Source organism: Coturnix japonica, chromosome 14 (assembly GCF_001577835.2).
Source record: "Coturnix japonica isolate 7356 chromosome 14, Coturnix japonica 2.1, whole genome shotgun sequence".
Classification (NCBI taxonomy): Eukaryota; Metazoa; Chordata; class Aves; order Galliformes; family Phasianidae; genus Coturnix; species Coturnix japonica.
In genome coordinates, this window is record NC_029529.1 from 6,599,919 (window position 1) to 6,617,738 (window position 17,820).

At 51.4% G+C, this 17,820-nt stretch overlaps 1 protein-coding gene across 2 annotated transcripts in view; it reads left to right on the forward strand.

Annotated features, from left to right (window-relative positions):
* Positions 1-17,820, forward strand: part of PRKCB (protein kinase C beta) — a 74,391-nt gene that overhangs the window by 14,933 nt on the left and 41,638 nt on the right. For both annotated transcript variants that reach the window (XM_015876947.2, XM_015876948.2), the window contains exon 3: positions 16,851-16,933. In XM_015876947.2, coding sequence (XP_015732433.1) covers positions 16,851-16,933 — 83 coding nt within the window. The remainder of the gene's footprint in view (positions 1-16,850; positions 16,934-17,820) is intronic.

Sequence of the window (17,820 nt, forward strand, 5' to 3'; positions counted from 1 at the left end):
GTGGACCTTCTGTGCGTGAGCTGAGCAGTGGCTCCTGGGGGACCCCATTAGGGCAAGCTGGTCGCCACGCTGCTGTGTAGAGGAAGTTTTGGTGCAGCCCACAGCAGCATGGCAGCTTTCCCTCCTGGTTGCTCTTTCGAGTATTTTTTTTCTTGCTTCAAGTCATCCTCACTGCAGATTCACTGCTGGAGACAGGCAGTGAAATGCGCAAGAGGTTTTCCTGTAGGTATTGGTGGTGCGTGGGTGGTTTCCTCCAGCCTGGGGCTGCACAGAGCCTCTCTCTGCAGTCTGGCAGTGCCCTACAAGACCCTTCATTTCCCCACAGTCTGAGGCTGCCATGTAGCAGAGCTGCGTGGTGATGTGCAAGAGAAGACATGCTTGTGCTCGGTGGTGATGTTGGGTTGGTGCAACGCCACGAGGACATGGATTGCATGTAGTGCTGCTGTGGGATGGGTGCTCCTGCTGGGGGAGCTCAGAGTGTGGTTATCTTTGTGCCCTTTCTTGGAGCCCTACCCTGCTTCCCAGCCACCCTGAGGCATGGGGCAATGTGGGCACACTCTGCTTCCACCTCTCCTTGCCATGTCCTATGAATGATAGAGACGGGCAGAAATCCACGTGCCAAATACCTCTGTGTCTGAGAGCCCTCCGCAAATGCTGCCGTTGCTACGGGAACGGGCTTTCTTGTGTTTGAATGCGGATTTAATTCTTTCTTCTCCTCCCAGCTCCCCACCAGTTAAGACACTCAGATGGGTTTAAGTTGCGCATATAATGGTCGTTCCGATTGTGCAAGGAGCTCAGGAATATCTTTCACTAATGAAAGAGCTGCCTGAACTCTGGAGAGTTGAATGAGAATTCTTCCTCAATACCTCCTATCAGCAGCTGAGTTTACCAGCCCTGTGCCTCAGGGCTGCTCTCAGTGCCACCTGCATGGATAATTGAGACCTTTTGGGTTGCCATAGAGAACGCTTTGGCTTCCAATCTTGCATCAATCGGTATTTGGGATGGTTTTCTTTAGAACCACCAGAGGTGGGAGTGCTGTCTTTATAGCACAGGTGACAAGTACAGAATCAAAGAACCATTAAGGTTGGAAAAGACCTATGAGATCCTCATGCCCAACCCCACCCCATCCCACTGCGCCCACTGACTGCATCCCTTAGTGCTGCATCTCCACAGCTCTGAAGCACCTCTGGGGGATGGTGACCCCACCACCTCTCTGGGCAGCAGTGCCAGTGCTCGACTGCTCTTTCAGAGAGGAAATTGTTCCAAATACCCAAGCTGAGGTGGGGCACTCTTTGAGTGCTGTACCCTATGGAGCCATAGGGCAGCACCCAGCCCAGAGCCCAGGGGGTGCAGGAGGTGGAAAAGCTCTGGGCTGTCATGGCAGCACAGCACTGTGAACAAGATGAAATGATTCATTGCTAGACCTAAGGTTGAATGAAAGTGGAGATGGTGATCACAGTTCTGGCAGTTCCTTTACATTAGAGGTTTTAACATGAGTTGTCCAGAATGTTCCTTGGTCCCAAGAGGGACTGTCAGCAGCCTGTGCAAGCATCAGTGGGATTCTATGTAGGCCAAATTCTGCTCTAATAATGGAGCGAGCAACTTCACAAGAATTGTTCCTCAGATACATCAGCCAAACTGAGAATAATTTGGCTTCTTCTTGAACTTGGCACACTTGAGCGGCTATTACAACTTCAGAGGAATAACACTGGAAGAGGGATTCATCTTCAGTTCTGAGAACTCGCAGTGCTTTGCTCCTGGGAGCTGGCTCTTGCTTTCTGACCCTGTGGCAGTGGTGTGGTTAGGAAGTATAGAGGCACAGCCAGAGCCCTGCAGCCCCATCCCCTTGGTGGCAGCTGCCCACCTGGAGATGCTGCATGAGAAATGATCCCATCAGCCAGAGGGATATCCTGGGTTCAGCCTTTGCCATCTAGAACAACGCTGTAATGAAATAGAATTCTAACCTGATTATTATGGATGTTGCTGAGGTTGGTGGGGATGATGCTGGACTGCTGCTGAGAAGCACTGCTTAGCAGTGACAGAGGAGGAAGATCATGGAGTGCTGAGGAGTGGTGATGTAGCAGAATAATGTGCAATGAGGAATGGACTCTACCATCTACGTACACTCTGCTTGAGATCTGTGTTTGCAGTGAATTAAAATCCTGGCAGAGTGTAGAACAGACAAATTTTTTTGGGAAACACCTTTTGGTGGGTGTGTGTTTCATGCTCTGGAGTCTGAAGGGCAGAGAAGTGCTTCCCTGGGGGTGGCTGGTAAATGAATCTGCTGTCCTAGGCTGAACCTGTTTCCTTTTCTGTAGCTTCAGTATGCATCAGTTCCAAGATAAATAGCCTGTGTGCAGTGCAGCATGTTGCTGAGGGACCGTGCTGCTTCTGGGTTGAAAAGCTGTGTGCAATGTCCCTTGTAAACCAGGCAGGATGTGCAGCTTGGGCTGAGCCTGGCATCACTAGCAGCAATCTGGGTGCTGGGGTCGAGCGGGCTCTGGGAGCCTGGCAGCAAGGAGCAGCTCTTCAGCTGAGCCTGTGCAATATGTTGGTACTGTTTATACAAAATAACAAATCCTTCCAAATATTTATTACTGCATCAGGCATGGAAAGCCGCCCCCAGGCAGCTGTCAATCTCTGAGGCTGAGCCAGCACTGTGGTGCTGCGAGTGCTGTGGGGTGCTGGGGCCATGGCCTAGACCCACAGCAAGTGGGTCGTGGGATGAGGAGCAAGAAAGGGCTGGCACTGCTTGTTGTGGGTAGGGCTGGAAGGCAGAGTGAGAGGAGGGCTCAGAAACACAGTCTGTTTGGAAGGAGGACTCAGAGCACTCCCAGCACACACAGCCGGGTGTCTGCAGCAGTATTAGGGGCACCACCTGGCTGCTGCAGGTACCTGGGTGCTCCTTATCCCCAAGGCACCTATATTACTGTGCAGCCCTTTGCTCCCAGAAGCATCGTTTCTTACACAGAGGTACCAAGGAGGCTGCTGTATGAGGCAGCATTGGAGACGTTTGTGGCTTTCCTGCAGTGTGGGTGCAGGGGTGCATGGCAGGGTGCCCTGTGCAGCTCAGGTGGTGTTGCAGGGATGGCACAGTGGAGAGTGAATGGGATGGAAGGGACCCACTGCAGTAGTACCATCAAAACCAAGCTCTGCACTTATCGTTGATAGGCCTTATCTCATTTATATGGAGTGCTTTGTAGCAGCCAAAAGAAATTTTAGGCAAGCTTAAATATTTTTATGATTCCCTTTGGGTTCGTGTGTATGGTTTTCTCTCCTTCATTGCTTTAGTTTAATAAAACCAATGGCTGTAAAGCTGCCTTTGGGCTGGCTGGGAAGGGCTGTGTTCATTGTGCTGAGGGTGGTAGGGGTGCAGGAATGGTGCTGAGCACACTGCAGGCATTGTGCACTGCAGGAGCTCATGGCCACATGGAGCTGCACCCCTCGGTGTGGGGCTGCCCCTGGTAGCAGCAGGGCTGGATGGAGGGTGGAGGAGCCCATGCTCTGTGCATGGGTGGAATTGCTTATCCAAATCCCATTAAAAATGCAAATGGCTTCTTTCACCGGGACAGAGCTGCATTAAAAAGTAGGCCATATTGTAAACATTAATGTAGTCCTATTGGCCGGTAGGGACATGGAAGGGGAAAGCGAGCCAGGAAGGCTCTTTGCAGAGCTCCATATAAATAAAAGGACTCTTCTCTCCCATCCAAAAGCTGGCAGCCCAGATAACACTCTACTTGAGCACAGTGCCATGTAATCGTGTAGGACTGCTGCCCAAGAAAAGCAGCTCCAATCCATCACTTGATGAAGTTTATTTGTGAAGTAGGTTTTGAACAACCCTGGCCATTGAGGGCTACAGCAAAACACAAACAGAACAAAAATCCCCTCTGATCTGATTTCCCTCCCCCACAGCAGCGTGCTGTGGGTGCTTCCCTTAATGTGATACTGCAGTGTCTGATTGCTGCTGGCTCCGCCGACCTCACTCCATGCTCACACACCCCTGCACCACCACTGTGCTGCAGCCACCGCTCCTCATGGGGTTCAGACCCTGTGCTGAATCCCAGCCCTTCCTGCAGCATCCATAGAGCCCCGTGCTGTGCAGTTCTGCACAGAGAGCAGCAAGCAAATGCGACGTACCTTCATGCTGGAAATGGTGTTTTAATACTTTATTTGTATAGCATCAAAAGGAGTGCCAAGTGCACGAGAGATCCTGCCAGCTGCAGCCCTTTGAGTGTCTTAAAGGCAGTCATGTTGCTGTGTAATAACATATAGCGCTCCAAACTGTCATGAGATAATGGCCTGTTTTCAAGGGAAGAAAACCAACAAAAAACTGTAATCTGCATCCCTTCCTGCAGCGGTGTCACTGGGGTGTGTGGGGATGCTGTGCAGGAGTGCCTGTCTCTGGAGCCTCCTCCTGCCAAGGGACCTGTGACCCCCTGACATTGCCCTATGAAGTTTGGGTGTCTCTGTGCTGTGCTCTGCTATTCCCCTGTCTGAGCTGCCTGTGCTCCCAGTACTGTGTGCTCCCCTGTGATATGGTTGTGTTTGATAATTAACTTCCCCCCAACACCCTTGAGTGGAAAATTTCCGAATTGTTAGGCTTGAGTTTGTTGGTTTTTTGCCTTCCCCCCCCACCCCAGCTTTCCTTTCACCTCCTGGTGGGAGGAAGGGTTCCATATCACAGAGCCCTGCAGACTTTCCAAGGAAATCAGCTGTCCAAGTACAGAATGTGTGGGAGTTCTTGCATTTAACAATGCAAAATGGGGTTCGATAGGGGCAATGGTGGCAGTTGTTCTCCTGGCTGGGGGTCGGCTTGGAGCCATGGAGCAGGGCTTTGCTAAGCTGGGAGCTGAGGGCAGAGCTGTTCCCTGAGCCTGGGTGTGCCCAGGGCTCATTGAGGCACTTGGTGCTTCTGCTCAGTAGAGCTGTGGCCTTTTTGTTTGCAATTTGCTGGCTCTCTGCTTTAATATATTATTTTTCCCCATTTTAAATGGACTTGGTGAACATTTTCAAGCTTATTGCTGGCTGCTGAGCCATCATGCAGCTGCTCCCAGCCTGCTCTCTGCTCACCTGGGGTGTTCATGGGGGCATGGAGGGTCCTGGGAGGGAGCTGCAACCACAGAGCTTTGGGCCCCACAGTCCCCTATGGGACCTCCTGGTGTTATCGAGGCTGCAGAGTTAGAGACCAAAGGAAACACCTGCTGTGTCTCAGAGCTGCTGGAGATGAACCTCTGCTCTTTGCTGGAGCATGGCAGGAGGAAGTGGTTGAAATAACAAGATAACGTCCAGTGCTCTGCTCACCTCGGCTGGGGAGGGGGAGGGAAGGAGGGAGCAGTGGGGCTGTGGGTTCTGGGTAGCATCACCATGCCATGGGCTGGTAGGAGCAGGGAGGAGCTTCATCTCTTGTTCTCTGCTGTTCCGTGGGATAGGGAGCTCTGCAGCATGAGATGGGATGGTTTGGGGTAGGGGAAGGTGGGAGAGCTGGAAGGATGTGTTTGGTTTGGTGCAGCAGCCCACCTGCCATCCTTCTCACCCCAGGGGGCTGCAGGTGTGTGCAGAGTGGCACGCTCTGCCTGCCTGGGCTGTGCAGCCTGCAGGAGGCAGGGGCAGAGATCTGCTGGAAGGGATCATGGGAGCATCTTGCATGCTCCTGATAGCCACGTGCAGGGGAGCTCTGTTCGTGTCAGGAGAAGTTTGTGTCTGCACCTCCCGGTGCTGTCAGGGCAAATGAGGGCTGTGTGTTCCTGCTGGTGGGTGCTGGGTTATGTGTGGAGATGCAGAGTGTGGGGTCGGGGAGCTCTGCAGGAAGGAGTGCTGCAGGAAGGGCTGTGGCACAGTCGCGCAACATGATTGCGGCATTTCACAGAGCCTCTGTAGGAAGCTTTGCGTTAAGGGGACCCCGGCTGGCTGCTGCTCTCTGCAGTATTTAAACTGATCCGCTGCCTTTCCTGGGGGTAAAAGAAACCCTTCAAACATTGCTTTGTATGGAGAAAAGAGAACCTTGCAAGACACAGCATGCTTGGCATAAGCCACAGGCAGCAGAGAAGTCATCCATCTTTATATCGGCCAAGAAAATATTTTGCTGTTGTATTCATGATGGTTATTTCTGCACTTCCTGAAAAGCAAAAGGACTGTGCAACACCTCTGGCACAGCCAAGCAAGTCCCAGGTGCCTCATTGCATTGTTCCCAAAGAGCCCCTCTAGGAAGAGCTTCCCTGGCCCTGGGAAGCATCCCACAGCCAGGGGATGCTGGGCAAGTTTGGCCTGGCAGCTGGGACTGAGCTGTGTGTGGGGCTGGATAGGTGAAACAGGAACTCGCTCATATGGGAGTACTGTTATGTGATGGGAAATGAGGTCCATGTGTGTCCTGTGGGTGCATGTGGGACCCTAGAGGCACTTGGGAAAATGCTCTGATGTGAGGTGAGAAATAATACCCACCTGTGCTGTTCTGTTGTTTTAGGTGAATTTTCCTCAGTTTCCCTGCATTTGGAGCAGACTGAATGATTTAAAGCTTGGTGACTGGTTTTTCATTGTTTTTGTTAGAAGTATAGGGGACTGAGAAGATGCTCCAAGACCGCGCTGTCTCGTTAGCAGTATGTAAATGCAATATGTAAATACCTCCCCAACTTCACTGCACAGCAGCTCTGTGTTTGTGGTCTAGTCTTGGTTGAAGACCACTTTACACTTTTAGGGCTGATTTCAGACTCCAGCCCATAACCCACCTGGCTGAGAGGTCCCAGAGGTTGGCCCCAGTGTTCCTGAAGGTCAGCAGAGAATAAAAGCAGCACTTCTGGCCAAGGGAGCTTGGGAAATGGCTCATTCATGTGTGAGCTCCATACCCTATATGGAATATCTGAAGGAAATGACTTTATCATGTAGCATGTGTTCAGCATAAATTCTTCTTGCTTTGGAGTTCAGAAGTAAAAAGCAGCTCAGTCTTTGAAACTCTGTTGCCATGAAAGATGAATTTTAGGATCAGAGCTGTGAAGCCTGCTGGCCAGTGTCTGTGGGCATGAGAAAGCTCTCTGCTTGGGCAGGCTTCAGTAGTGCTCCTAGTTCAGGAAGATACTGCTGTGTGTATGGGACAGGCTCATATGGCACCAACTCATTTAGGCACATACACCCACCAACCCCAGTGCCTGAATGGGGATGGGTCCAGGAGCAGCTGCTGCCTCTGCACCTCCCTGCATGCCTACAGTAACAGCAGTGCTATCTGAGTACTGCTGCTTAATGACCCTGCTCTCTGGCACTGGATGCCAGACAATGCTCAGAGCATCTCAAATTTAAGAGGGGGATAAGAGGAAGAAAAAAGGCAAGTGAAGTTTTCCTCTCTGCTTTGGAGATAAGTGACAAAACTCAGCTTAAACTGAGTTATTTTATTATTAGCACTTTAGGGACCGAGTTTTTATCTTCCTTGAGCAGGATTAATGTGCTCTTACAGCAAGAAACAAGGCTTCAAAGCCAGCCAGCAGCCATTTCTGAGGGCTGTGTGTGTGCAGTGACAAGGATGCACTGGGATCACCCTCCCCTCAGTGCCCACTCCCACCCTGCAGGGACACCTTGCCATGTTTCTACCTCCTCCCCGGAGTCCAACCCAGGCGTTTCAATTACAATATCAAATTACCAGGTCACCGTCGTTAAACGAGGCTGCCAAGTTTTTAATGATCTTCTCTCTCTTGTCATGTGCTGGGGTAGTTTTTTTGTTTGTTTTGTTTTGGTGTTTTTTTCAAGCCTCTTTTCCATCTCTGTGCTTCTAATTGAGCCCATCTGTAACATAGCAGCACAGGGCAGCACCATGAGGCTGTGTAAGTGTGCCCTGGGCCAGGCTTTGCAGCAGGCTCGTCGTCGATCCTCTGGGGCTGCTGCAGCTCCCAGCACCTTCGTACCAAACCAGAACTCATTTCTAAGATGGTTTAATCTGGTTCTTTGGGGCCACAATTGATCACGCAGCTGCCATCCAGTAAGACTGTGCCAGGCTGAGAGCTGAGTGGGGAGACAAACCTGATGAGATTCACCAAAGGTAAGTGTAGCATCCTACACCTGTGGAGGAATAACCACATGCATCAGTACAGGCTGGGGGCTGAGCTTCTGGAAAAGAGTTCTGTGGAGAAGGGTCTGGGTGTCCTGCTGGTCAAGAAGGACTAATAGTGTCCTGGTTGACCAATGGTTGACCAAAGGTTGACCATGAGCCAGCAGTGTGCCCTGGTGGCCAAGAAGGCCAGTGGGACCCTGAGCTGCATTGTGTGGTGAGGCCAGCAGGTGAGGGAGGTGCTTTCCTCCTCTGCTCTGCCCTGGGGAGGCCACACCTGGAACACAGTGCTCAGTGCTGGGCTCCCCAGGTACTGACAGACAGGGAGAGAGCTCAGCAGAGGACAGCAAACCACCTGGATGCATCCCTGTGCAATCTGCTGCAGGGAACCTGCTGTGGGAGTTCAACTGAGAGAGTTCCAGAGGTCCTTTCCAAGCCCAGAGTGTCCCCATGCCCTTGTCCTTGGGCATGGCTCTGAGCTCCTTGTAGCCTTGTCCCCACAGGCTGAGGCTGTGCATTGCGGTAATGGAGGCTCTTGGCTCGTGCTTTGAGAAACAGGTTAGGGGGATGTTAATGTTGAAAGAAACAAATTCCAGCTTGAAAAATTACCTGTTAGTATTGTGGCAATGTGCCACCTGGCTGTAATTAAAGAGCAGAGCGGAGTCTGTTTCCCTCCCGTTCATTCAGGGCATCTGTCAGGGCCCACGTGTGGGCAGTCGCGCTGCGGGCTCGGTTCCCCCTGCTCTGTGCGTGGGTCTCTGAAGCAGCACTGGCACAGGGAGCGTGGGGGGAGCACATGGGGTGCACGGGGAACACGTGGGCTGCTTTGCCCTCATCGCTCTCAGCCTCTCAGTGAGTGCTGGGCGCTGGTCTCCACTCCATGAGGAGCTTTTGGCCTTCCCTTGGGGTGCTGGGGTGAGGCTGCAGGGTGCTCTGTTTGTGCTCCCCATAGCTTTTATGGCTTTAAAAGCTCAGGGAAGGCACAGGAGCTCGTTCCCATGTCTGCAGTACAGGAGCTGCCTGAGCTGTGCCCCTGCCCACGGTCAGAGCGCGGCTCCGGGTGTTTACGTCTCATGCAGTGTGAGATTGGAGATCGCTCCCCAACCTGAGCTTTAATGCAGTCATCGGCCCCTTCCCCACCCACACCTATCCTATTGCCGAGGATGATTGATGTTCCTCATCCCGCCTGGCTTCATTACGTTCATTGTCATGCAGAGTGTGTTGTCAATTCACGCCTGGTATTTCATATAAAAGCTGCAGACTTTTTTTTTTTTCTCTTTTTAATGTTTTGTTCATACGTACTCAAATCCTTCTAATAGTGCATGGCTGGGCTCAAAATATTTAACCCCTTTAAATCAAAAATGGATATTAAAAATGGCTGCCATATAAATGAGCAGCGAGTGGCCTTCCCCCTGTGCTTCAGCACAGATGCTGGGGGCTGCGGGTGCGTTCTTGCTCCATCCTGGTGGCGATTGGCTGCCCTTATAAGCTGGAAATGCTGCTGCACTCAGTGCAGCACACGTGTAGTGACAGGCAGGTGGTCGTCCTTGTTTGGGAGCTCAGCCACGTGGCAACCGAAGGATGAGGAAGAGCTCACAGTGTTTGTAAGAGCCTTCCAGAAGAGCCAGCGGTGAGCGGAGCAGCCTGGATCCTGCCCACACAACCTCTCAGGACCTGCCTGTGTTTTCCTCCCTGTCCTCAGGCATCAGCAACACGGGCACCTTCCTGGCACTGTCCTCAATGCTGTGGTTTGCAGAATGGCTGGGGCTGGGGAGGGTATCCGGTGCTGCCCTACAGAGCCTGGGAGCTGCTCGCTTTGGCGATGCCAGCAGCTGCAGCATGTGCCAGGCGGGAGCAATGGAGGCTGAATTATTCAGCCTGAAAGTGAATCTCTGTTACAGCTCGGTATGTGAGAGATGCTGATGAAGTATTTAAATTCTGAGCTCTGTAATGTAAAATTCATGTCTCTGTGCCTCTGGAAGGAGCTGCCAGTTGAACAAGTGGTGCTGCTGACCGGGCTGCAGGAGCTGGGTCCTGGTGTTGAGGTCTTCCTGCAGCTCTGGGATCACAGCATCACAGATCCATGAGGATTGGAAGGGCGCTCTGGTGCACCTCCAGTCCAACCCTACATCGAGTTCCCTGCAGCAGATTGCACAGGGCTGCATCTGGGAAGGTTTGCAGTCCTCTGCTGGGCTCTCTCTAGCAGTTCCCTGTCTGTCTATACCTGGGGAGCCCACACTGGGCACAGTGCTCCAGTTGTGGCCTCCCCAGGGCAGAGCAGAAGGGAAAATCACCTCTATCACTTGCTGGCCTCGCTGTGCAATGCAGCCCAGGGTCCCATTGGCATTCTTGGCCACCAGGACACATTGCTGACTGCATCATCCCAGGCACAGCCAGATTCTGCAGCTGGAGGTATGTGGTCCATGCTCCCGTGGCTGCTGAAGAGGATGACAAGCAGTGTTGGTTGGTTTCATAATGGCTGGGAGATTGCGTGGCTGAAAAAAAAAAAAAGTATCACATTGCAGTGCCTGGTATTTCTGAAGGAAAGCAGTTTTATCTTTCTGGCACTGAATGACAGCTTTCTCAGTCCTGATTTGAAAGGCTGGGCCTCTTCAAATCTGTAGTGAAGGCTTCTTTGTATTGTTAGCGCAGAATTAACTGGGCTGATTAAGAGTTGCTTTCTTGGATTGAGAAACCCTTGTGGTTGCTCGGGCAATTGGAGCCTTCTAGGGATGTAAAGCTGGTGTGGTATCTGTGGAGAGAAGCTGGCAGTCTTGCTCTTTTCTTCCCCTTTCCTTAAGAAAAACAAAACAAAAACAAAACCTGTTCTTTTCTGTAAGAAGCTGAAACCACGCAGAAATGCCTTTTCCTGCTCTCTACCTCCTTTGCCTCTTGTCACCTTGGGTTGGTGACATTGCCACCTCCTCCCCATGCCCTGCTCGTCCCTCAGCACCCCAAAGCCCCAGTGTCTACCAAGGGTGGGAGGTGCTGGTGGTGGCCTGGGGAAGGAAGAGCTGCCCTGCCCAGGTGGGTGCGTGCTGGTAGGAAGGTTGAGCTTGATAGGGTTCCTCCTGAAGCAGAAAGGCAAAAACACAACATGAATGTAACAGCAAAGCAAAATGAGTTGAAAAATGAGGAGAGTTGTTCAAAACGTGAAATGCTCAGATGCAGCAGCTGGGCAGCCCAGGGGCTCGGAGCAGGGGTGGCAGAGCTGTGGTTTCCCCATCCCCACCCCAACGTGTGCCTTCCTGGCAGCTCTCTGCAGCACAGAGCCCAGCAATCTCAGAGCACGTCCGCTCTCTCTGCATTTCTGGGGCTGGCAAGGGAAAAACCGCTGAAGTCTGATGGGGAATTAAAGATTTTTGTTGTGTTGTAAGGACTCCAGAAAGCTTTTAACCAAAGCTGGGGATTAAATCCAAACAGCACAAAATTTAGCTCAGCTTCTCCTTATGTGCCATAAGTGATTAAAAGCTATAAAGCGCTGTCAGAAATTTAGGACTTCCCTTCCTGGAAGCCTTCTTTCCCCTTATTTTACAATTACCGTGCTTCACTGACTTTGTTTGATGTACCAAGCCATAGTTCTGAGTGCAGGAATGGGAAATGGTGGGCTGCTGCTGTACACTTGGGCGCGTGGTGAAGGCAAAGCCGGGCTAATGCATCTGACCTCACAGTTGGCCCAGCGTAGGTGGATAAGCACAAAGCGCCTTTAAAAATGTTATTTTTTTCTGTGTGTGCTATTTTGTTCTCTCCAGCTCTGATAATCAGAACTGCAGCCCGTTCCCCGGATCTTTCGTTATTTACAAAGTGGAGGCATTATCCAAATGAGAGCTTCCACCGGGTTGCAGGGGAGCAGCTACGCACTGAGATGAGCTCAAAATAATCTTTGAGTTTCATGCTATTAGAACCATCTGCCCAAGTGAGGATCTGTCAGCTCTCCAGGGAGGTCCTTATCTCCTCGCTGGGGCTGATTTGGAGATGGAGTTTTGGTCGGTCCTTGTTCCGTCTCTCTTAACTCTCCATCTGTCTGCTTTATTTGACATTCTGCATCTGGTGCTGTCCTGGGTGCCTTCAGAACTTTGCTCTGCCCAGAGGAGGATGACAAAGGGCTTCTCTTTGGTGGGGACACGTGTCCTCAGAAGTGTTCTCAGCGGGGAGCACCGAGGTGGCTTCCCTGAATTATTCATTTTGTGAAGGACTTGGGGAGAATTGATTAGCCCCTTCTTCAGAACAAGGAGTCCATACAATGAAATTAGAAACAAGTGGAGATCAAATAAAGGCAGCGCTGCTTTATGTGGCATCCAGTTGCTAGGCAGGGTTCATTCTTGCAGGAAGCCGTTTGTCATGGTGTCTGGGTTTTGAGGAGGGCTGGATACCTTCCTGCCAGCTAACTGCATTTCGTGTAGGAGATGAGGTTAATCAGATCCCATGTGGCAGGCTCTCAGCCAACAGTGTGCAGGCTCAGGGGCTGATGTATGGCATGCCCAGTGTGCTGCGGGTCCCTGTGCTGCCTCGGTGGCCCCAGATGTTGCCAGCACTGCATCTCAAAAAGCCAACCTGGAAAAAATGGGCTGCCAAAGCAGATCCTTGGAGATCGTGTCCCATCTCTGAAGGCATTCAAGGCCAGGTTGAATTGGGGTCCTGAGAAGCCTGATCTAGTGGCTGGCAACCCTGGTTGGAACTGCATGATCTTTGAGGTCTCCTCTAAACTAACCCATTCCATTACAAAGGAGCTGAGGGTTGAAGCCCAGTCTCTGTGGGAGGTACCAGACACCTCTAGCAATGAGAGCACTTGGCCAGAGGAAAGCTGCTCTCTGCGGTGCTGTCAGGGTCCTTCCCTTTCTGAGTTTTCGTGTTCCTGGGTTCCATGCATAAGGGCTGGCTCTCTTGGCAGCCTGAGTGCCAGGCTAAGGAGCTTAATGCTATGATAAAGGGCATCTCCTGGGCAGAAGCTGTTGGGCTGAGAAAGGATTTTATATTCTAAGAGCAAATCTTTCGGCATTGTTGTGTCTTTGGGCAAGCTGCCCAACTGTCTGCTTTTGGAAGCACATCTGAATGGAGACAGAGCGTGTGAGGTGAGGGATGTTGCATATGGCGGGGGAATTCATTTGCATTTGTTTATATTTTGTAAACAGAAGAGAATACCCCACACGAGCAGGAAGATGTGTGCTCAGGGACATGGAGCCCAGGAGCCCTCTGTTCTCTGTGACCAAACCTAGGGGATGGATGTGATCCTGACCTGCTCGTTAGCAGGGTGCAATCAGCAGCTGTCAGGGCTGCATGGGGCTGCAGCTGGGCAGTGCCTCATGCTGGCACTTTGCCTGCTGGCCCTGCTGGAATAGGTCCCTGCCAGCAGCTCCTGCAGTTGTGGCTGCATGTGCCAGAGCTCTGCTGCGATCTGTCCACTGTGGGTCTGGGACTGCTTTTTCCTGCACATCAATGTCATCACACCTTAATGTAAGGCCATCACACCTTAATGATCTGCTGCCTGCTCCTAGGGCTGTTGCCAGGCTGTGGAAGTGTTCTCACCTCTCCCTGTGCTTCATGTAGTATCAAGGGCTGTACCTTCCTGTTTTTACTTCTGCTGAAGGTCTCTTCATTAGTTTTCTCCTATTGACCCAAAGGACGGATGAATCATAAAACCACAGAATGGTTTGAGATGGAAAGGACCTCTGAAGGCTGTCTGGTCCCACTCCCTGTGCTGAGCAGTGACACCCACAGCTCCGTCAGTGCTCAGAGCCCCGTCCAGCCTGACTGTGGGTGTCTGCAGGGATGGGGCACTGCTGCTGAGTAACACTGGTGTCTGTGATGCCAGAAGCACCCAACCACAGAGTACTTCTATCTGCAGCTCATGGCAGCACTCCTGCACAGTGTGATCACTGTGTTTGTCCCTCCTGCTATTGCCAATGGCTTCTCTCTGCTGCGATATCTTACAGCATCATTGCAAAGCATGCAAACCTGTAACTGCTCCCAGCTGCATGCTATGGTATGAAGCTCTTGTTTTCTGTCTGTCCCTGCATACTGCTGCCCACTCTGAGCCCGGGGGTCCCTCCTGTGGTGGAAGTGCAGCCAGACACGTGCTGTGCTCTTGGGATGCTTCTTAATGCATTTTTTTTTCTGATTGTCAGGTTCTGTGATCTGTGCGCGAAACTGTTTTATAGTTTTCTTGGGGATTTCTGAGCAGTGATTTAGACAAAGAAGCCTCTAAGTAGCTTTGTTTTTTTTTTCTCCTCCTCAACCTTAATAACATCTTTAGTGTTTTCTGTCCTCCCACCTCTTAAAATAAGGCTCTTCTCAGAGATCTGAAAATATCCTGTGCCACTGTCCTGGGGCAGCCCCATCCTTGTGGCTGCAGTGCTGCCATACGAGTCCCAAACCTGCGCTGCTGTAGCATGCTGCCTTGTGTGGGCTTGTGTGTTCCTCACCTCCCCCGAGACAGCGATTTCTCCCCAGATGCCTGTAATGGAGATGGTACTGAAGAAGAACTTAGTGCCAGCGAGCGGCCATGCATTACATAGCAACAAATGGTAAAGGTTAATGTTTCATTTTTGTTGTGTATAAATGACTCAGGACGTTTGTAGCTCACCAATGGGATTTGATAACTTTATTATAATGTAATAAGATTTACAAATGAACTGTCTAATTAGCAACCTGGGAAAGGCTGCTGCTTGTGCTGTGGTTTCTAAAGTGATGAAGGTGCGGTCCTAAAGCTCTGCAGCAGTGGAGTGGAATGTGCTGCCCTGCAGCATGGCACACAGGAGGAGCACCTCCCATCCCTATGCGCCTGGGTAGGGTGCATACATGGGGTCAAGGCAGAATTAGAGCATATGCTGCTGTACCTGATTAATTCCCTGGGCTGTTTTTCTGCAGTGATTTGAGTATTCCCCTAAGCGTGCATGAGATGTTTGCGTGGACCTTTTCAAGGCTTGCAGGGCTTCGTTTGAAGTGCTGGATGCAAATCCCCCACCACTGCAGTGAGCCTCCTGCTTGCTTTGGATGTGTAGGCGAGCGTTCCGCTTCATCACCATCAAATGGATTTTCCTTACAATCCATATTAATATCGATTGCCGGAGAGCCCACTGCTCCTGCTGAACACTTGTGGCCACAGAGGTGGCCCGCAGTGGCCTGGCTACCATTTACTTAATTGAACAGTAGCGTGAAATGCTTTGTGGGCACCGCAATCATTTTTCCACTTGGATTGATAATTCCACGTGTCTGCTGTTCTTTGGGTCCCTGCTCAAAGGGCACTAGGTGTTAAGTGGGCACATATATTTAATGCCTTCTTTAATAATTAAATTCTCCAATAAAACCTTTAAAAGAATATGGCTGTAATAAAAACCTGGCATGCTTTTGAGCTTCCCAGGCATTGGCTTTCTGGTTTCTTGCCACCAGAAATGTGCATTCCACCCGTGCTGGGGTCTCTCACAACCCTGCAGTGCCTCTATGTGATTTGCAGCTGAGGGGAAGGACACACGGACACAGCTGCTGCTCCCTCCTGCAGCCACATCTGTCCTGGTTTACCTTCCCCAGGCAGGAGCAGACAGTGCTGTCCCCAGAGTGCAAAGCTTTGTAGGAGCTGGGAATGATGGAGCCCCAGGATTTGATTTTCTCTCCTTTCCCACTCTGCCATCATGTTTACATCCAGTGGCTCATTAACATGGAGCAGGGGAATGCCATACAAATGCAGCCCAGCAAAAATCCCACCCTTCTGGCTGAGCCCAAATCGCTGCTGCTGCAGCGCTGCTGGGGGTTGTTGCAGGACAAATCTTTGCTAATACGGTTCTAATTTCTTCCTTCCTGCTTCCCAGATGCTTCTGTCTGCATGTACTAATGACAGAAATGGTGAACAATGTTTTCAAGAAAATGTTTATTTGTTTGGCTCGGAGAAGCAGCTCCTGTGAGGAAGGAGTTGTTGGCAGCTGTTGTGCCTCCCAAACCTTCTGTTTGTTCTTTGCATAATGAAAAATGGGAAAAGGAAAATGCATTGAAACTGGATGGAGCAGGGCACAATGAGGGGATTGTGAGCTTAATGGGAAACTTCACTTGTCTTCTCTCTGTTCCTTAAGAACAGAGTCCCATGTGGGTGCAATGGAAGCAGGCTTCGTTACTGCACATCTCATCTGCTGCCTGTGCTCTGGTGCTCAGAACCCTCTCTCCACATGCAGCTCCTCTCTGCTGCTCTGGATTGGGGATGGAGCAGCAGAAGGAGCACATGAGGTCTTTCCCAACCTTGAACTGTTTTGTGCTGAGTGGGGTCCGTGCTGCTGACGGGGCTCCCTGTTGCAGGGGATGCAGTCGGGGAGGTGGCACATGGGGACAAATTTCCTGCTCTGTTCCCAGAACGCCAACTTTGTGATCTATGTGCGTGCGAGGAGGGAGGAGTGCGTGTCTTCTGGTCTGGCAAATGGAGGCTGGGGAGCTGCTAAAGAAAAGCAGAGCTGTGGGAGGAATGTTGCCCACCTGTTCCCTTTGGTATAACGTTCTGTTTTTGGACACACACACTCTGAGCGCAGATGTCTGTGTGCGCCGGGTGCTGCCTCTCTCGTACATGGGTGACCTCAGCGAGCTCCAAGTGAGCGCGGGGGCACCCAGCCCCTCTCTGACGTTTGTTCCATGTTTTCCTTCTGCTTACTTCTCCGCTTTTAGTGCCTGACAGTTGTCGATAAGGAGATCTGTAGCAGAACATTAAATCTCAGCAAATCCTGCTCAGTGTCTGAGGTGCCTCTCCCCACAGATCAAATATAACCACATTTCATGGCTCTGGGTGTGCATGGTTCAGGTCCCATCATGTAGCTCTGATGCTGTCCCTTTCTTCTCTCTACAGTTTGCTGCTTCGTGGTGCACAAGCGGTGCCATGAGTTCGTCACCTTCTCCTGCCCAGGTGCAGACAAGGGCCCAGCTTCTGACGTAAGTACCTGCCTGAACCAGCTCCCACACCATGCTGCGGGTAGTTCCTCAGGGCCACACTGATGCCCCTCAGGAAGATCAGGTGTTGCTGCATTCCCTGCCCCCAGATTCCACCTGAATGGAACACTGCTCCTTGTTTCAGGGGCCTGTAAGAAAAAAAGGGACAAGTTCGACAGGGGCTGTTGTGACAGGACAAGGGGAAATGGTTTCGAACTAAATGTGGGGAGATTTCGACTGGGTATATAAGAAGCTCATTATGCTAAGGGTAGTGAGGCAGTGGCACAGGGTGCCCAGAGAGGTTACAGTGCCCCATCCAAGCAGACAGCCACAGTCAGGCTGGATGGGGCTCTGAGCACTGATGAAGCTGTGGGTGTCCCTGCTCAGTGCAGGGAGTGGGACCATACTTCCTTTAGAGGTCCCTTCCGACTCAAACCATTCTGTGATGTTATGGTTTTCAGAAGGACGTGGCTCCTGGCACATCATGGTGCTATCAGCAGACCAGGACTTACTTGAGCTGCTCTGTGCAGCTCTGCTAGCACATTCCCAATCTGTCTGACAGCTTTTGTGTTTTACTGTGGAAGCTGGCTGATTTGGGGAACTGAAAGGAAAGTGAGAGCAAATTGGGGAAACTACGGTGCACCAGAACTCTCACCTTTATGACTATAACCCGTGGGTGCAGGAGGTGCAATGCACAGCAGAAGGTGGAGACTGCACAAGTACTATTGGTCACTCTGCCCTGAGCAGGGCTGGTGCTGGGATGTGAGTTTGGGATGTGCTGCTCACAAGTGTGGGCAAGGGCAGAGACCTGGGTCTCTGTGCTGGTGGGGTGGGCTGCAGGGACACGGAGCTGCTTTGCTTTTGTAGCCAGTCCAGAGCCCATTGCAGCA